Source organism: Erigeron canadensis, chromosome 4, assembly GCF_010389155.1.
Source record: "Erigeron canadensis isolate Cc75 chromosome 4, C_canadensis_v1, whole genome shotgun sequence".
Classification (NCBI taxonomy): Eukaryota; Viridiplantae; Streptophyta; class Magnoliopsida; order Asterales; family Asteraceae; genus Erigeron; species Erigeron canadensis.
This window is the reverse complement of record NC_057764.1, coordinates 38362085-38379547: the sequence shown is the minus strand read 5'-3', so window position 1 is coordinate 38379547 and position 17463 is coordinate 38362085. Positions and strand designations below refer to the sequence as shown.

Genomic DNA, 17463 nt, shown 5'->3' with positions numbered 1-17463 from the left:
TAAACCAATCGTTCAAGTAGCCTATAATTCAATATTATATCATGATTTAAACAGTGTTTATGATACATTTCATGTGTCGAATCCTAAGAAATGTCTTGTTGACGAAACTTTACATTTATCATTGGAAGAGAATATTATATTCAAATACTGTAAGTTACATTTGCGTAGAGAAACAGTTTAGATTAGGAATCAAATGATATAAAAACTAAAACATTATAAAACTTATTGTGAATCTTCAATGGAACCTTGAATGAGCACCGAAATGTACCATAAGAGCAAAGGGAGCAAAACAAATATCTATTAATGTGAATAAGTATAGTGTATGGTTACGACAGATACCTAGCACGTTATTGGTGTGTTGGTAGTGTGGTAGGTTAGCTACAATACCCTATATAAGAATACTAACAATACAATGGAGGTGGTACTGAACTAGACCGCGAAACAGCTTGAGATGAAAAACAAACATCACAAATTATCCGATGATAGATTTCAACAGTAATTCTAACTAAATTTCGAGACGAAATTCTCTCAAGTGGGGGAGACTGTGACATCCGTCACCAAAACCGGTACTTTATTATAGTCTCTAACTTAAATTCTAAATTTCTTGACTAGTCAATGTGCCTATATAGTATAACAAGTGTAGAATTTTGGTGAATAAAATCAATAATTATCAAAGTAATTTTTATAATTAATACAAGTAAAGAGAAGTTGTATTTCTATTAGAACTCTTGTTAAATTATATATTAATATATCCTAATTACATTCAAACTCTAAAAGACTTATCCTTATAATAAACAAAGAATTATAACTTAATTAGAACTCTTGTCTTTAATAAATTATTGATCTTAATTTTAAACCAACTCAAATACTTCTCTCTACAAATATATATATACATTTTTAGTTACAAAAAAAAAAACTAAAACAAATTTTCCATTGTTGATGCTGCCATCGATCTACATGCCACCCCAAGAATCAAAGTTTCATAATCTATTTTAACAAAAGTATTAATCCTAAAGATCTCTTGGATTTTGGTATCTAAGGAGTGATCATCAATCTTGGGGTAAATTACTTATCTTTTCTTTTCATATATATAACTATATTTTTTTTTATTGATCTTTTGTTTATAAGTAGCCTATTTGATGAATACATATTATGGAAAATTTATAATAATGAATTAAAGTTTTTTTTAGAGTTAAATAAAAAGCTTGAAGTATAAATCATATTAATGTTAAAACTCTACGTATTTATTGTCTCATCTTAATAAAAAAAATATATAAAGTTACCAAAAATTTGAGCTTATAAGAGCTTGTAGAACTAAATCATAAATCATTAAAACAAATAATCTATATTAAGTTATATGACTTGTAACTTAATAATATATGACAAATCAGTTGGGAATATTTTGAAAGTAGCCATATATGTATATATCATCAAATACGGGTTACAATGGATGGTTCTTGACCATGTCCATAATTGTAACTTGTTCATATGTATGTTGTGTAGATTCTAGTGACCTTGTTGGACTTTGCATAACTACTTGCTTGTTGAGGTGAGTTTCGTGGCCCCTTTTTATATTATTTCTTTGGGGGAAAATGATGCTCAAAACACTTTTCATTTCTTTACTAGTTGTGTCAAAACTTGTTTGTTTTTATGGACAAATACGTGTAATTATGAAATGTGTATGCTAGCTTGCTTGTATTGATTTCTTTGATGCAATAGATGTCCTTTGGTATCTATTGAAGACTATTGGATAACTATCGACCAACTTTATACTCCAGCTGGTAGTTGTTGGTATTTAAAGCATGATTGAGTTGTTGGCAGGAGTGATGGGGATTGTGTTGTTGGATAACTATGATGACATTGATTAGTATTTAGTATGCTACTACATGTTTATATTTACACTATTGTCCAAACCTCATATATCATGCACAACAAATTCATTTATATTCCTTTAAACCTACGAACTCACCAACATTATGTTGACATTTTCGAGCATTCATTTTCAGGTAATAACAATGCTTAAGGAGATTGAGCATAAGGACTTTAGGAAGACTAATAAAGAGATCCTTCATGGACTCCTGACTACATTTAATCATTGAACTCTATTTGCTATTTGTTATATCTTTTGCTATTTGAGGCGTGTTGCCTAGACTTATCCCACTTGTGGGAATTACATTTATTTGGATTTCATTTAGTATAACTCTATTACAAATTCCATGTGCTATTGCTATATCTTTTCGTCATATCCTACGATTCCGCCTAAGGTGGGGTGTGACAGAAACTAATAGATTTTATTAAAAAAAAAATGGATATCCTAGTTTACAAAATTAAATTTATTAACTTATAATATCCTACTGAGATACGAATATAAATATATTACTTTGAACATCAATCACTGATTTTTTTTAATCATTAATACGGGCATATTTAATTTAAAAATTAAATTTATTATTAACTTACAAATATCCTAATCAAATACAAATATAAATGTAACTAATATAAGGACTTTATTAAATAGATTTTTTTTTAATGATTATCATGACTAAAAAGACACTTGTCGTTTTAATATAGCGTCACGTGTCGATTAAAAAAAGTTACAATTAAGTAATCAAATTATACTAAAGATTAGTATTTGATTACAATTAGGTAATTATGAATTATGAATCTTTTTTTAGTTACACCAAAGTGACACATGTCATGCGAGGAATGCGCCAAGTGTCGATAAAAAATCTTTTTAATATTAAATCTAAAGAAAGATTAGTATTTGATTACAATTAGGTAATTATGAATTATGAATTTTTTTTAATTACTCCAAAAGTGACACATGTCGTGCAAGGAATGCGCCAAGTGTCAATCTAATGAGGTAGGGAGTAAGCCCTAAACCTTAATTTATATATAGATAAAGGAAGTATATGAAGATCTCAGGGAAGCAGCCGAGAAGAAAGAAAAGGTCGAGACCTATATATATATATATTTGAAGAAAGTAACTCACTTCCAGGAGAGAGAGCCGAGAGTGAAGAAGATGAGAGAGAAGCCGAGAGTGAAGAAGAGAAAAAGGGACGAGAGCTATATATGCGTGTTTTATATATTTAATCTGAGGAAGAGAGAGAAACGAGACCCTTTGTTTCTATATGCCGAGAGCAATATATATAGTGAGAGGCATGGAGAATAAGAAGAGAGGGGAGAGCTTCTATGGGACCCACCCGAGAAGAAAGCTCCCGGGGTATCTCTTGACGAGAGTAAAAGTAAGGAAGGGAAAGAGAGACAACCGAGAGTGTAAATCCTTCAAGGCAGGAAAAGTCATTCTTGCCCTAACAAAGCTAGTGTTGGGCTTTTCAAGGAATAAGCCCAAAGTCCAGTTGATAGTTATGAATCGGACATAAAGCCCATCTCCACCAGAGTACGTAGAGGAAATAGTCGAGAATTAGCCAGGAGTTATATGAAGATAGGCTAAACTGATTTATACAAAATATATCTCATACATATATTTTGCATACATAATAATATGAGGACTTATACAATAACATCAAGAGGAATATCTCAAAGATTCATGAAAGTTCTATTCGTCGTACTCACATTTTGGACCCAGTGTCAGGCCCATATATGACAAGGCCCAAAATGCGATGCAACCCTAATTGGTTGTCTATAGACAATCATTGGTCGTTAGATTCATTCAGAGCACACACATTCAATATATATTACATTCAACATTCATCACATTTATATACACATTCTCTCACAAAAATTTATCAGTATCATCAATATTTAATATCCTCCAAAGATCGAAACATCTCTTTGGGAAAACCATTATTCACCTTAGATTCGTGAAGAATTTAGTAGGTTTGCACTATGTAATAGGTAATTATAATGGTTTTCATGGTTAAATCCCTTTTGTGATTGAGCTAATAATCCATGCTCAAACACAATCTAAAGAAAAAATTAGTATTTGATTACAATTAGGTAATTATGAATTATGAATTTTTTTTAATTATTCCAAAAGTGACACATGTCGTGCAAGAAACGCGCCAAGTGTCGATTAAAAAAATATACAATCCTGTTTTAGTATAATGGCAGATGGCATACACACTATTAAATTCTTAATGACCTTTTTTTTTGGTAAATGATACCCTTGTGAATTTAATACAACATAATAGAATCAGTACAAGTAATATGGCTGAATTGCCACATTAGAACGTTTGCAACATAATGCAAACAACTTATAAGTAACAAGCTAAATAGCATAACCAACACCTATCCTACATTACACTTAACAAAAACATAATGCCGGAAGAAAATAATAATAAAATGGCTAAACAATGTTGGATTTGGATAAGTTCCATACGTCCAACAGATGCACATCAGCCGCGGAGGATTTAAACTTCAAAGAAGCCATCTTCAATCTAACAATATCCTTGATGATGCTTGCAATCTGGTTAGCACTTCGCTCTTTAATTGAAAACAACCGTTGGTTCCTTTCTTGCCATATAACATAAGCCGAAGCAGCAACAAGAATTCTTCCAAGTACACTCTTAATTGAATTCGACCTAGCCATAGGAATCAGCCACGCTAGAACATCATGCCACTTCGTTGAGAGATGATGAGCTCCCATCAAAGGTTTAATACAAGACCATACCTGAGAAGAAAAAGCACAATCAAAGAATAGGTGGTCGTGAAAAATTCTTTATGACCTTTGAAAGCTAGATAGTCAGGAAAACCTGCATAATTTGCCATACGTGCCATCGGGGCTCCAAAAGAAGGATCAAACCCCTGACCCATCATCGACTGAGGGTGCATCATTGGTGGTGGTCCAAACCCATTTCTACCATTCCCCATTATACCACGCGGTTAAAAGTTTTTAAAAAGTGGATTATTTGCTCGCAACAACAGATATAGCTTTTGTTGTCTTAATCGGATTCATATTAGAGATCACCCTCACCCTCAATACCTGGTATGAGGAGAAACCCCAAACTAAACCGCTCAAAGGCACGGTATTGGGATAAAACTCTGCCCCTTCTGCATAACTCGAAGCTGCCTCACTGAAGGATTTTATTTGTGAAATTCTTTAAAATGTCTTTCCCATGTCTCGAACTTGAGACCGCTAGCATGTAAAGCTAACACTCAACCACTAAGTTATAATGAGAAATACAAGTGTTAAATGTGTTCACGTTTGTATTGCACTTGTAATGTTGTATCATATTTTCGTTATGTAACATGTTAAATAGTCTTAATAATCTCTTAGGCTTTTATATAAACCCCATAACCGTATATATGGAGCTCTAAAGGTCATTGATCACTTTTTAGAGGTGTTATAAAGTGTTATGTGTATGGGTAAATGGTCAATGCACACCATTTTTACACCATCTTTATTAGTATCATGTATGTAAGAAGGGAGACACCTATGTACTTATGTTTATATGACTATTCATCCATCAATAATATTATGTCATATTGTTTTATGAATCTCTCATGCATAGTCATGCTTAACCCATAACAACCATTTCTCTTTTATACCGAACTATTTTCCTCCAACCACATACTCTCCGTCCTTATCTCTCCTCCCAATACTCTATATCTATCCTTCATGCCTAATAGGCAATTCATGTCTATTTTCTCCATGCATTCTTCATGCCTAGCCTTTGGCGACAGTGTTGGCCTTAGGTATGATGCATGTCTAGCCTCTTGTTGTGACCATTGTCACCCTCTTTTAAGTTAAAATTTGTAGAATATGACCTAATAAATCAAAATTCTAAGAAATCTAACCATGTTATGAAATAAAAACATTTGTTTGAGTTCATGATGGTTTGTCATTAGTGTTTTGTAACAATTATTGCATTGTAACCCCTTGAATTTATAGATTTCTATATTGTGTATTAAACATATTTTAAAGATTTAAAAACATACCATTATAAAACTTAACCGAATTCTAATCGATTAATTGAGCAATATTGGTGTTACTTAACGTATCATTACATCAACTAATACAAATCCTGATCCTATAACCAAAATACAACATTAATTAACATCCAACACAAATGGGGGAGCTAATACTAAGAACAAGTCTTCAATGTATTAAATAGGAGAAAGTAATGATACATTAAGACATCAAAACGATTACTATTTATAATTCAATTCAACAAAATAGTTGATCATACATACATCATGTAAATGAAGTAATGAACACAACAATAAAGACAAAAACGACATAACAACGACATTAAGAGCATCCAGATTCTTAATGATTGCTTATCAATATTCTTGCATCACAATAATCTACATACAATATAGGCAACAACAACAAATAATGGGAGCATCAAGATTCCTAATATGAGCCTAGCAAATGACATCTCATTTGTCGTCATGTGGAAACCCTATTGGCTTTCAACACAATTTTTACAATCTACGAATAAGCACCCATCAATATAACCTACCGCGATCATTTATATATAACGGCAACTAAGGTGATCACATCAACGGTATGTAACCCAAATATAGGTTATGCTGATAGTTATAGTTATTATTGTTATATGAACTTCTGTCCTTTTTAATTGTTATCGTAGTAATATTCGTTTAAGAGTATTATTAGTTCTTATCTAAGATTGTTAGTCACAACATTATATAAGGATACAAGTCGAGGAACTTAAATTTATTTAGGAACTAATAAATTAAGTTACGTGAATAACTTACCCAAAACACAAATAAGATGGTCATCTATCAATAAAGTAAAACATGATTTGTGGTCAGTGGCGGACCCAAGATTGATAGGACGGGTAGCACAAATTTTTTTATTGCTGGTTTTATATCGACGTAAAATAACAAAGCCAACTAAATTGTTACAATTTTTTAGGATTTTTGACTATTTTTAATGATTGTCAAGAGTTTTGGCACTTTTGTAGTTTTCATTTATCATTTAATTGCACAAGTACTTCTTTATGAGTTTTATTATTAAGTTAATCTTTCGAAAGTTTAAAATTAGTTACGTTGACGGGTATTCTATATTTGTTTGACCCGTAGCACCAATTTATAATACATCGTTTTTCAAAAAAAATTACGCTATATGGATTTAACGGACCCGTAGCCCGGGCTACCCCAAAGTTATATGTAGGTCCAGTTCTTATTTAACGATACATGATATTGTGTTGAAGCAATGAGTGTCTTTTTAAAAAATAATTCTATTTGTTGTTATGGTTGAGATTAATGGTTAATATGATGATTAACGATTTTTTTAAACTTAATATAATAAAAATAAATATAAAAAAAATAAGATAGGATGTCATATTATTCATGAACTATAAAAATCCATCTTTTTAATGTAACTATGTATAATCAATCCATACATCGGTAGTATATTAACACTAGTATAACAGCCAAATTAATTTGAGTCGGGTCGGGTCGAATTATTTGGAGATAGGATTTTTGCCGCCCGAATTTGTGTTATCAATTGTAACTTTTGAAGAACAATTTATTTGTTAGTATATATTAATTGAGATTTGACGTGCAAAACACCACCAACATTAATTCAAAATTAACCTGCAATATTCTCTCTTTGTTGGCGTGTGCATGCAGATTCTTGGTGTTTTTAGATTTCTCTATATCAATCTCAAAAATTAACAACATTCTTATATATACATCATCATGTCACCTTTATATAACCCGTTTATTAATCTATTCATATTTTGATTTAGAAAACATCACATTTTATGTGCACTTTCTTTTTGGAATTGCACACTACATGTTTGATAAATTGCCTGAAAGAAATTTAAATCTTTTTTGAGTCTTTTTCAATGGGGGGAAGTGATGGAAATGATGAGGAGAAAAATGATGATAATAAAGAGGAGAAAAGCTGCGGTAATATGTTGCGGAATACTGCGTCGAATATAAGGAGGTTGGTTGATGAAATACAACAATGTGAAGGGAGAAAGAAGTATCTTGCACAAACCAAAAGCCCGTCAGATGGAGGCGATGTTCGTTGGTACTTTCGTAAGGTTCCAATGGAGAAAAATGGTACTTTCAACTTCAAAGATAATTAGTAAAACAATCCTAACTCTTTATGAAAAAAACCGCTCAATGAAGTGAAAATGTGTTGCGCAGGCTGACCTTTATTTACAAAACGATACATATATTGGTTATGAAGTATTACCTTGTGTCGTAGCAAACCTGGTATTGTTGGTCTTTGGTGTCATAGGCTAGTAGCAAGTTTTGTTTTTGTCATTTCTTAGTTATGTGTATATAAACCTGAATTTCTAGTTAGGTGTCATAGGCGTATCAAGGTGGCCCGGTAACCAAAAGGTTGTAATGTAATTTCATGTTTCGATGTTGGTTATGCTGTCTGTGTGCTTTGATGTATCCTTCATTGTCGTATTAATTTTTATGTTGCTTCTGTTGGTTATGTATAGAGGTAGCTGCCGCTGTCCCACGTTCAGAGTCAGTAGAGAAGAGTGATTATTTCCGATTTGGTATGAGAGATTCTCTTGCAATAGAGGCATCATTCTTGCAGGTCATATCATGTGTTATTAGTTACGGAGTATTAATTTAATCATTTGTTACATAAACCTTGTCGTAGCCCTATTTAATTCGGTGCCTTTATCTATTCTTAATTGGATGAATCATTTATATATGAATATCTACACATTGACCAATTATGAGACATTTGATGACTTACATGTACAGCAAGAAGAGGAACTGCTTTCTATTTGGTGGAAAGAATTCGCTGAATGTAGTGAAGGTCCAAAAGGGTCTCCTGCTTCGATTTCCAATTCAGATCCACTGCTAAAACCGTTTTCTTCAGAGAATTCTCGAACTGGAAAACCTTCCTCAGATGAGGATGAGAGAGTCGGTGTCCCTGTAAAAGGCGGTTTGTATGAGGTACCTGGCATATGTCTAAGTAGTGTATGGTTTATAATTCATTATCACTATGGGAGTATGGGTATGGGTTTGATTGTTGGGTGGAATGGAAATGCGTATGGATTATATTAAAGCCATCCTTTAGGTGGGTATGATGATTCCATGTAAGGGTATCAACCCGATTCCCTACACACACACTATGAGATCTCCATCATCCTGAGTTTGATTCTTACGTGAATATATTGGGGTAATTACTTTCTTTGTACTGCAGGTAGACTTGGTAAGGAGACATTGTTTCCCTGTTTATTGGGATGGAGATAATCGTCGTGTTTTGAGAGGTCATTGGTTTGTTCGTAAAGGGAGTCTTGATTGGCTTCCACTCCGTGAGGATGTATCTGAACAGTTGGAGTATGCTTATCACGGGAGGGTAATGACTCACAAACCACATATGTTTGTCTTAGAGGTGGCATGATTGACCCATTTACTTAGGAATGGGTTAATTTGCGTTATGTTTTTTCTTCAACGGCTCAAGGGTGTAAAATAAAATTAACAGTTGAAAAGGAAACGTGTCATGCGGGAACAGATCAAACGGGTCGAAAATTTTCTAAATTGTATTTCGAATGCATAAAACCCCGTTAATGCATCAAAGGTGTTTATATGGGGTATAATGTTGTTTTTATAGCCATACTTTATGATCTAATTGTTTTGTAAAAAAATAATTTTATATACAACAAAAGGGTTTTGGGTCAACCCATCCGCGACTCGACATGTTCAAAAGTTTCTATATAACTGGTTACGCAACCCACCCATTTGCTACCTCTAGATGAAATAATCGTGTGTGTCTTCTTGTTGGTTTTAACTTTTGTTATATGATATGGCCTTTTAGGTCTGGCGTCGCAGAACATTTCAACCATCTGGACAATTTGCGGCCCGAGTTGATATACAAGGGTCTAGTCAGGTTTTTGCCAAATTGGTTTTTTCAAGTCCGTACATGATTTCATCTTTCATATATGCACGTTGCTTCTTGGTTGCAGGGATTGTATGCTCTTTTTACTGGAGAGGATGACACATGGGAGGCTTGGTTAAATGTTGATGCAAGATTCTCTAATCTCGTTAAGTTAGGTGGGGCCAGCATTAAGTTAAGGCGTGGTTATGCTCCATCTCATTCTTCAAAGCCAACCCAGGTTTTTTTATACATTCGGAATATTATTCAACAGTAGCTCAATCTATAAGAATAACTAAATAAATGGATGAGAGTAGTATTAATGCTGAAAGGATAAACTTAAATTTTATTGGTAGGACGAGTTACGTCAACAGAAGGAGGAAGATATGGATGATTACTGGTCCCAGGTAAAGTTTTTTCATACATATAATTGAGACTCTTGCTTTGCAAAGACTTTTTTTTTTTTTTAAACTTTTAGAATGTAGAAATAAATTTAAAATGTTTGATTTCGAATATACAAAGGTTCCAGTTGGGCATCTAGTTTTCATGGTTCATGGCATTGGTCAAAGGTTGCAGAAAGCCAATTTAGTTGATGATGTTGGCATTTTCCGCCATGTTACCTCTATCCTTTCTGAAGAACACCTCACTTCGTATCAGCGTAGAACTCAAAGAGTCCTCTTCATTCCATGCCAGGTTAGATGCTCAGGGTTTCACTTTAAAGTGTCAACTAGGTGGGTTGGGTTAGAACATCTGCTTGATTGAAATGAGTTAGAAGGGTCAGGTTATTTTAGGTTGCCCCAAAGCACTTTTTGTCTAGAAGTTTTTAACTTTGTATAAATAAGTAACGTTTGGTATGATCACAAAGGTTACTTAATGTCAATGCTAGTTTTTCGAATAAAATAATTTAGGAGGTTTTAGATCATAAAATTTACTTTGGGCTACTTTTGACCCATTTTAATTTGAAGCTAATGTTTTGATTTAACCCATCTAGAGATCACGAATTGAGTTACTTCATAGGTAAATAGGTTGAAACTGCTAGTTAGTTTTTTGATAGTTGTTAAGCCCTTATCCTTGATGTGATTGGTCTTGTACTGCCAGTGGAGGAAAAATTTAAAGCTTAGTGGTGAATCTGCCGTAGAAAAATGTACATTACCTGGTGTACGTGGGTTGCGGGTCACGTTAAGTGCAACGGTTCACGATGTCTTATACTACATGAGCCCTATCTACTGCCAGGATATTATTGACTCGGTATGTTTAATGCATCCGTGATCTACATTTTAAAATTATTTAGTGTATATATATACATATATATATATATATTGCGGGTTGGGGGAGGGCGGTATTTGCTTAACGGAAGTGATTGTGTGATATTAATAAGATAATCTGCTATAATAACATGGGTTGTAGAAATTAATGATGTTTGGAAAAGAAGTCTAACTAAATTTGATAACCGGAAGGGGTAAATAGGTAATGGTGTTTTATCCTTATATAATGAATTTTGTTGCAATTGGTAATTTGGTATGAACGGCCTTCAAATTTTCATAACTAAAAGAAGAATCCGTTTATCAAGACATTAAAATCCGACGATCGCAATTGTAAGTTTAATAATCAGATGATGAGTTTAAAAATGTAAAAACATACTCTCTTGAACTTAAAAAAAGATATGCAGTGTAATCTTTTAGGAAGTGATAATGGACTTTTTGGCAGGTATCCAATCAGTTAAATAAGCTATATTTAAAGTTCCTCAAGAGGAATCCTGGTTATGATGGAAAGGTGAGTGGCTGGTATTTATGTTTTTTGATTTTCTTAATTTTGGATTGACAAATGCTAAAGTTATTCTATGGTGTTTGAGATGGCAGGTTTCTTTATATGGTCATTCTTTAGGAAGTGTCCTCTCTTATGACATCCTTTGTCACCAAGAGACTTTGACTTCCCCATTTCCCATGGAATGGATTTACAAGGATAAGATTAAGTATGAAAGTTCTACACCAAATGACATGAAATCATCTACCTCTTCTAATTCACTCATCAACGATTTTAATACGATTGTGGATCATGGGACTGACAACAGTCCAAGTAAAATGCTGACTAACAAGAACGATGGTGTAGATGAGTGCACAGAAGTGGATAGTGAGGTTTTAACCAGTAGCTCTAATCAAGTTGATGAGGATGTTTGTCAGCAGGATGAAAATACAACAATTGAATCACTGAGGGAAGAGGTGACAGTTTTAGGCTTCCTCTTTATCCAATCAATCAATTAATACTTTCTATCTTCTTTTACTTTATATCTTAACTATAATATATTATTAATTGCAGATTAACCTTTTAAATGCCAGAATCAAAGAATTAGAAGCACACAAAGATCAAGGTACAATTAGAGGTTAACTCTGCCTGGTGGAATGATGAAGCATAAAGCTCCTACATTGTTTTATTTTCTCATTGATTCTATCATCGTTATATCTTGTTTCTAATCATATTTAACACATTAGTTATTCATAAAAAATCAAGAAAAGAAAATATTAAAAAAGTATTTGGCTCGGCCTGACCCATTTTAAACAAAAAATGCCCCATAACGACCCAAACTCATTTTGTCTCTTTACCAAACCTGTGTATGTTGCCCTTGCTAATAGTCTGTGTATTATATTACTGCATATTGGTGTACATTTCAATCAGGGGATAAGGACGAAGATCTAAAATCAAAAGATGAAAACATGTCTCAAGGCTCTTCATCTTGCAAAAATGACACACTGAAGAGTTACACGCCTCTGATCAAATATACAAGATTGGAATTTAAGGTAAAATTCATCAATATTTTGTCAGCCTTTGAAATCCTATTGATTGCTAAAAGATTTGTAACAATCAATATATTAATTCAATTCTCAGGTGGATACATTCTTTGCAGTTGGGTCTCCTCTTGGTGTGTTTCTTTCCCTTCGCAATATCCGTATTGGAATTGGTAAATGTTTGTTTCTCATGACTTATATATGTTATAGATTCAGTTCTTATCGATTCTTTTCCTTTCTAATATTTACACTGGATGAACACGGAGATCCTTGGGAATTAAATTTGTAATAATGTTATACACACTAAATGGTTATGATAGTATATTGATAATCTTTCAGGCTAACCCAATCCGTACCACAAACTCACATGTTTTGACCTGAACTCGTTTTGGCGCTTACCCAACCTACATGTCCCACACATTTTTACACCTTCATTATTATCTTCCCATCAAATTCTAGTCCCTTCTAGAGTAGGTGCTATTATTTTGTTTCTAATTGAATACAAGTCATATCTATTTGGAATTTTATACCCAGGAAAAGGAAAAGACTACTGGAACAATGAAAATATTATTGAAGAGATGCCATCTTGCCGTCAGATGTTTAACATATTTCATCCTTTTGATCCAGTCGCATATAGGTATCTGTCAGCTCTCTACTTCGGTACAACTATGAATGTATTACGATTTAATCTCTAATGGGTCAAATAGGTGAAACATAAAAAGGCCTAAAAAGGAAATGGTCAGATGGGTCAAAAGTTGCCAAAACTGGTCAAATTGGCCAAAAGTTGCTTTAAGCGGTGTTTAATGCATAAAACCTCCTAAATTGATTTATTCAGCCAAATAGATAATTTATTATGCAGCATAATTTTGGTTGTCTTATACTCTTCGAAAAAATAAATAAACATTTTAAAAATCATGGTTTTTGGACATAAAGTGTTTCAACTTGATCAAATCCAATTTGTACAAAAAGTCGCCTATTCTATCAGACATCTTGTTGACCCGTTACCCGACCCATTCATTTTGCTACCTTTTGTAGTGAAAAATCCGTTTTCATTTGACAACTAATGTGAACTAAAGGGGCCTTCCACAGAGTAGAACCACTTGTTTGTAAAGAATATGTCAAAGAACGCCCGGTCATTATTCCCTATCATAAAGGTGGCAAGAGGCTGCATATCGGATTTCAGGTTGGCTACTACTTGACTGTGTTGTAGTGTAGATGTGACAATTTTGACCCATTTAGTTGGCTGATGTTTAGTTATTAATGCACAAAATCTCCTCGTTTTTGACATGTTATTAATCTTTTTAATAAAAGAAAAGGCAAGAGGGCGGTTGCAAGTCAACCTAACATGATCCGTTTTGACCTGTACAGAATTCACATGGTTCAATTCAGATTTGTTTTGACTCACCCCAACATCTTACCCCATCTAAGTCTTGGCAAATACTCTAATATTGATTTTCTATTATGATTCAGGAATTTGTAGAAGATGTTGCATCAAGTTCTCAGGTGGTAATGGGTCACATGAGCTCAGTTAAGGTCTGTAATTCTGTATGCTTTTTGGTTGTCCTATAACAATATACTCTCTTCTAGGGGTTACCCAGATTTTGTATTACTTATACATGCCAAAATATAAGTTATTGAATGTTCCGAACCGTCATCCTTACATTTTTGTCCCAACATAACATGGTCCTTGATATATGCGTAGAAGAATCTGCAAGAAAGAGCAATTTTAGACACAAGTTGCTAAATAAGGTTTCTGGCAATATATGTACAGGATTCATTGAAAATCACTTACTCTTAAAAATTATACAGTGACGTTTTTAGGCATTTTCACTCGTATGATAGTTCAAAAATCAATCACATCGCAAGATTGAGTGACCATATTCTGATCAACAAGGATGAAAGTTGTAATCTGGATAGTGGATACTAGTGGGTTGATTATGATTCTTTCTTTCTGTGTTCGATGTGCAGTTGTGCACTCAACTCCTAGGGTTACATTGGCTTACCTTTTGTAGGGCAAAGTATTGGCACTATGTCAAGCGAAGGATGGTGATGGTGATGGTGTTGCAGGTACTTAAAGCATACATCTTTTATGATCCATCTCATCTGCCATTTGTCTTAATTGACTGCTTAGAGGTGGCAATTTGACCCATTATATACTAATGGGTTGATTTAGGTTATGTTTAATCTCCAAAAGGTTCTAAAAGATTTACCATAATAAATATGAAAATGGGTCAAACAGTTACGATTCATTGGAATTGTATGCAAATGCATAAGTATATACAACCGTCTATATCACTTTATATTTTTCAGCGTAAAAAACATAGATCAATACTGTATTGTAATATATTTAATAATAATAAATCATTTAATTATAGCAATTTTATAATTAATTATATATTACAGAAAAGAAATACAAAGTGTTTGTGGTCAATCTGACATATGTTAACCCGCATCAAAAAATTCTATTTACCCCATTCCCTCATTTTGATACCGTAGCTTGTCTCATCTATTTACTTGTGTTGCACCAACTATATAGTAGTCTATCGATCTGAAGTTTGGTTATTCTTAGCCGAGACATCAGAAACGCCAGAAGTTGTAGAAAAATCTTATGGTTCAGTGATGCTGGAGAAATTAACAGGGAGTGGAGATGGGCGAATAGATCATGTCCTGCAGGTATCAATCTTTGAAGTAAAGCATTTCAAATAAAATTTGCTACAATAGAGTCTATTGAGATTTGAAATGCATAGTGAGTATATTAGAAAGTGTTGCTATACATAATTTAAAACAATAAAATGTTTAGTAGCTTCACTTTTTCTATTTTAAATTGGTTAATGCAGGATAAAACATTTCAGCATCAATACATATCTGCTGTTGGAGCACATACGTAAGTACATATCAATTATGAAATACTATAAAACAAAACGTGTTCCCTTATTCGTTTCATATTTAACTTTTTTTTTTTTTGAACAGCGCATACTTAACTTTTATACTAAGGGTTACTTTCAAACAAATCTGTTTTGGTTACATAACTCTACTTAGGCAAGATAAATAAGGGAAATTCCAGTATCTTCGATATAGTTAAGCCATTAATGACATGTAGATGTTATTTTGAACGTGACACATCTTGCAGAAGTTATTGGAAAGATCTAGACACTGCTTTATTTATATTGAAACATTTATATCGAGACATACCAGATGAGCCCGAAACACCAGATAAATACATGGAGGATGAAACAAACCAAGAAACTGGTGACTGGAAAAGGTGGTTTAATGATGAAGAGGCAGCTGAGGAAGAGCTTCCATTAACCTTTTCTAATACGAAGTTTGTGAAAAAGTTCACTAGGAGAGCCAAAAGCTTCATTGGCCCATAACTTTTACTTGCAAAGAAACTGGTGGTTTTTGTATGAATGCCATGAGAACATCATAGCTTGCAAGAATAAGTGGTTCTAGATAAATTATTAAATTGTAAATGTAAATATATCATCATTGTATGCACATTTTGTCCGAAAGCTCATTCTTGAAAACGTCGGAGTTCTTTTTGCAAGGACAATGGTTTGTTTGCATGAAAATACAAATAAGATGATCTAGCGTATGTAAATATTACTTAGAGAAGGCTTTTCAGGGTTGTACATGATTTTCTTTATATTGGAATCGAAAACAGGTGGCTTTGTGTTTGTAAGTTGCATAATAGTATATTATAGTGACAACTTAATCAAAGCATGCTATTAGACTTCCATAAACGTTAGTTGATTGACAAGTGCAACTCATCGTATTTGAATATTCGATTGACAAAAGTGAAATGTACGTACGTTATATAAATGATAATATTGATTTAGAATTTAATTAGATGATTAATTTAAGGAAAATCATAAAATCCCCAAGCTAAATTATTCAAAATTCAAAATAGAGTATGTAATAATTATGTTCGTATTATTATTATTTTCATATCTATATCTATATTTAGAGGGTGCCCAATGCCCTCATTTGGCTGCTCGTTCGACATACAGGGACGAGTCCACACCGTTGGGTGGCTCGTCCGCTTGTCTCGTTCTTGCAGGGACACTTTGTGTGTGATTTTGGTTTTTTTTTTTAATGCAATGGCTAGTATAAGTAGAAGACAAAAATTTTGAACTTTTAAAAGTTGGCAAAACAGGTCCCTATAATGGTTGTTTTGACCAACTGCAGTTAAAAAAGTTTACACTTTTAGTCCTTTAACGGCTAGTTTGGAAAAAGCCTATATATACACTTCCATAAGCACTAGAACACACCACACTTTCATTATTCAGATATATTAACACATACCAATCCATTTTAAGCACAAATCATGTCAAACTTCAACAACCAAAAAGCCAACGACTTCTTTTTTAACGCTGTGAACGATTTAATCAATCGTTCCCTAACTAAGCACCACCACATCCGTTCATCCTACAACCAAATGACCCCCGTTATCAACAATTTGTGGCAGTTTATTATGCTACCACCACTGCCACCATCACCACCCGTTGTTGCCACCGCATTGCGCGGGTACCCATCTCGTATATATAAGAGAAATCTCAATGCTTGCGTTTGACATACGATTTAATCAAATCATGCTATTTAGAAAGTTGTAGCCCAAACATTGCTAGTCAAACAAAACAAGCTTATTCAATTGATTAATTTCATCTAATCTCAGGATTGTTCATGTAATTTTACCCAAACCTCAACCTTCTTGACCTTCTTTCTATGATTTTGCTCAAGCCTAGGCTTTTTTTTTCTTGGAATTTGCTTTGCTCAACTATCTCAGTATTATTCCTCAGGTTCAATTGGTTAGGTCGTGAAATCGAAAAAAAAAATACTTAGCGTTTCAACATGTAGCTTATCCAAATTTGTGTATTGATTGAAGAGACATGTCATGTT

The 17463-nt window shown here is 33.4% G+C and overlaps 1 protein-coding gene across 1 annotated transcript; it reads left to right on the top strand.

Annotated features, from left to right (window-relative positions):
* Positions 1-7665: 7665 nt before the first annotated feature.
* LOC122596593 (phospholipase SGR2-like) lies at positions 7666-16111 on the top strand. Its single transcript, XM_043769204.1, has 21 exons — positions 7666-8001; positions 8394-8494; positions 8668-8862; positions 9113-9268; positions 9728-9799; positions 9876-10025; positions 10141-10191; positions 10307-10477; positions 10883-11032; positions 11492-11557; positions 11644-12003; positions 12101-12152; positions 12458-12579; positions 12668-12740; positions 13102-13204; positions 13657-13750; positions 14038-14100; positions 14580-14634; positions 15137-15240; positions 15405-15451; positions 15698-16111. Exons 1-21 carry the CDS (start codon positions 7782-7784, stop codon positions 15936-15938), a joined length of 2646 nt encoding a protein of 881 aa, XP_043625139.1. The 5' UTR covers positions 7666-7781; the 3' UTR covers positions 15939-16111.
* Positions 16112-17463: the final 1352 nt, after the last annotated feature.

What these genes read in the sequence shown, in the direction of transcription:
- LOC122596593 (XM_043769204.1), top strand. Translation starts at nt 7,782, where the DNA reads ATGGGGGGAAGTGATGGAAATGATGAGGAGAAAAATGATGATAATAAA. An exon ending in AGTATGCTTATCACGGGAGG is followed by an intron (nt 9,269 to 9,727) that starts GTAATGACTCAC and finishes ATGGCCTTTTAG; the next exon opens with GTCTGGCGTCGCAGAACATT. An exon ending in ATTCTTCAAAGCCAACCCAG is followed by an intron (nt 10,026 to 10,140) that starts GTTTTTTTATAC and finishes TTTTATTGGTAG; the next exon opens with GACGAGTTACGTCAACAGAA.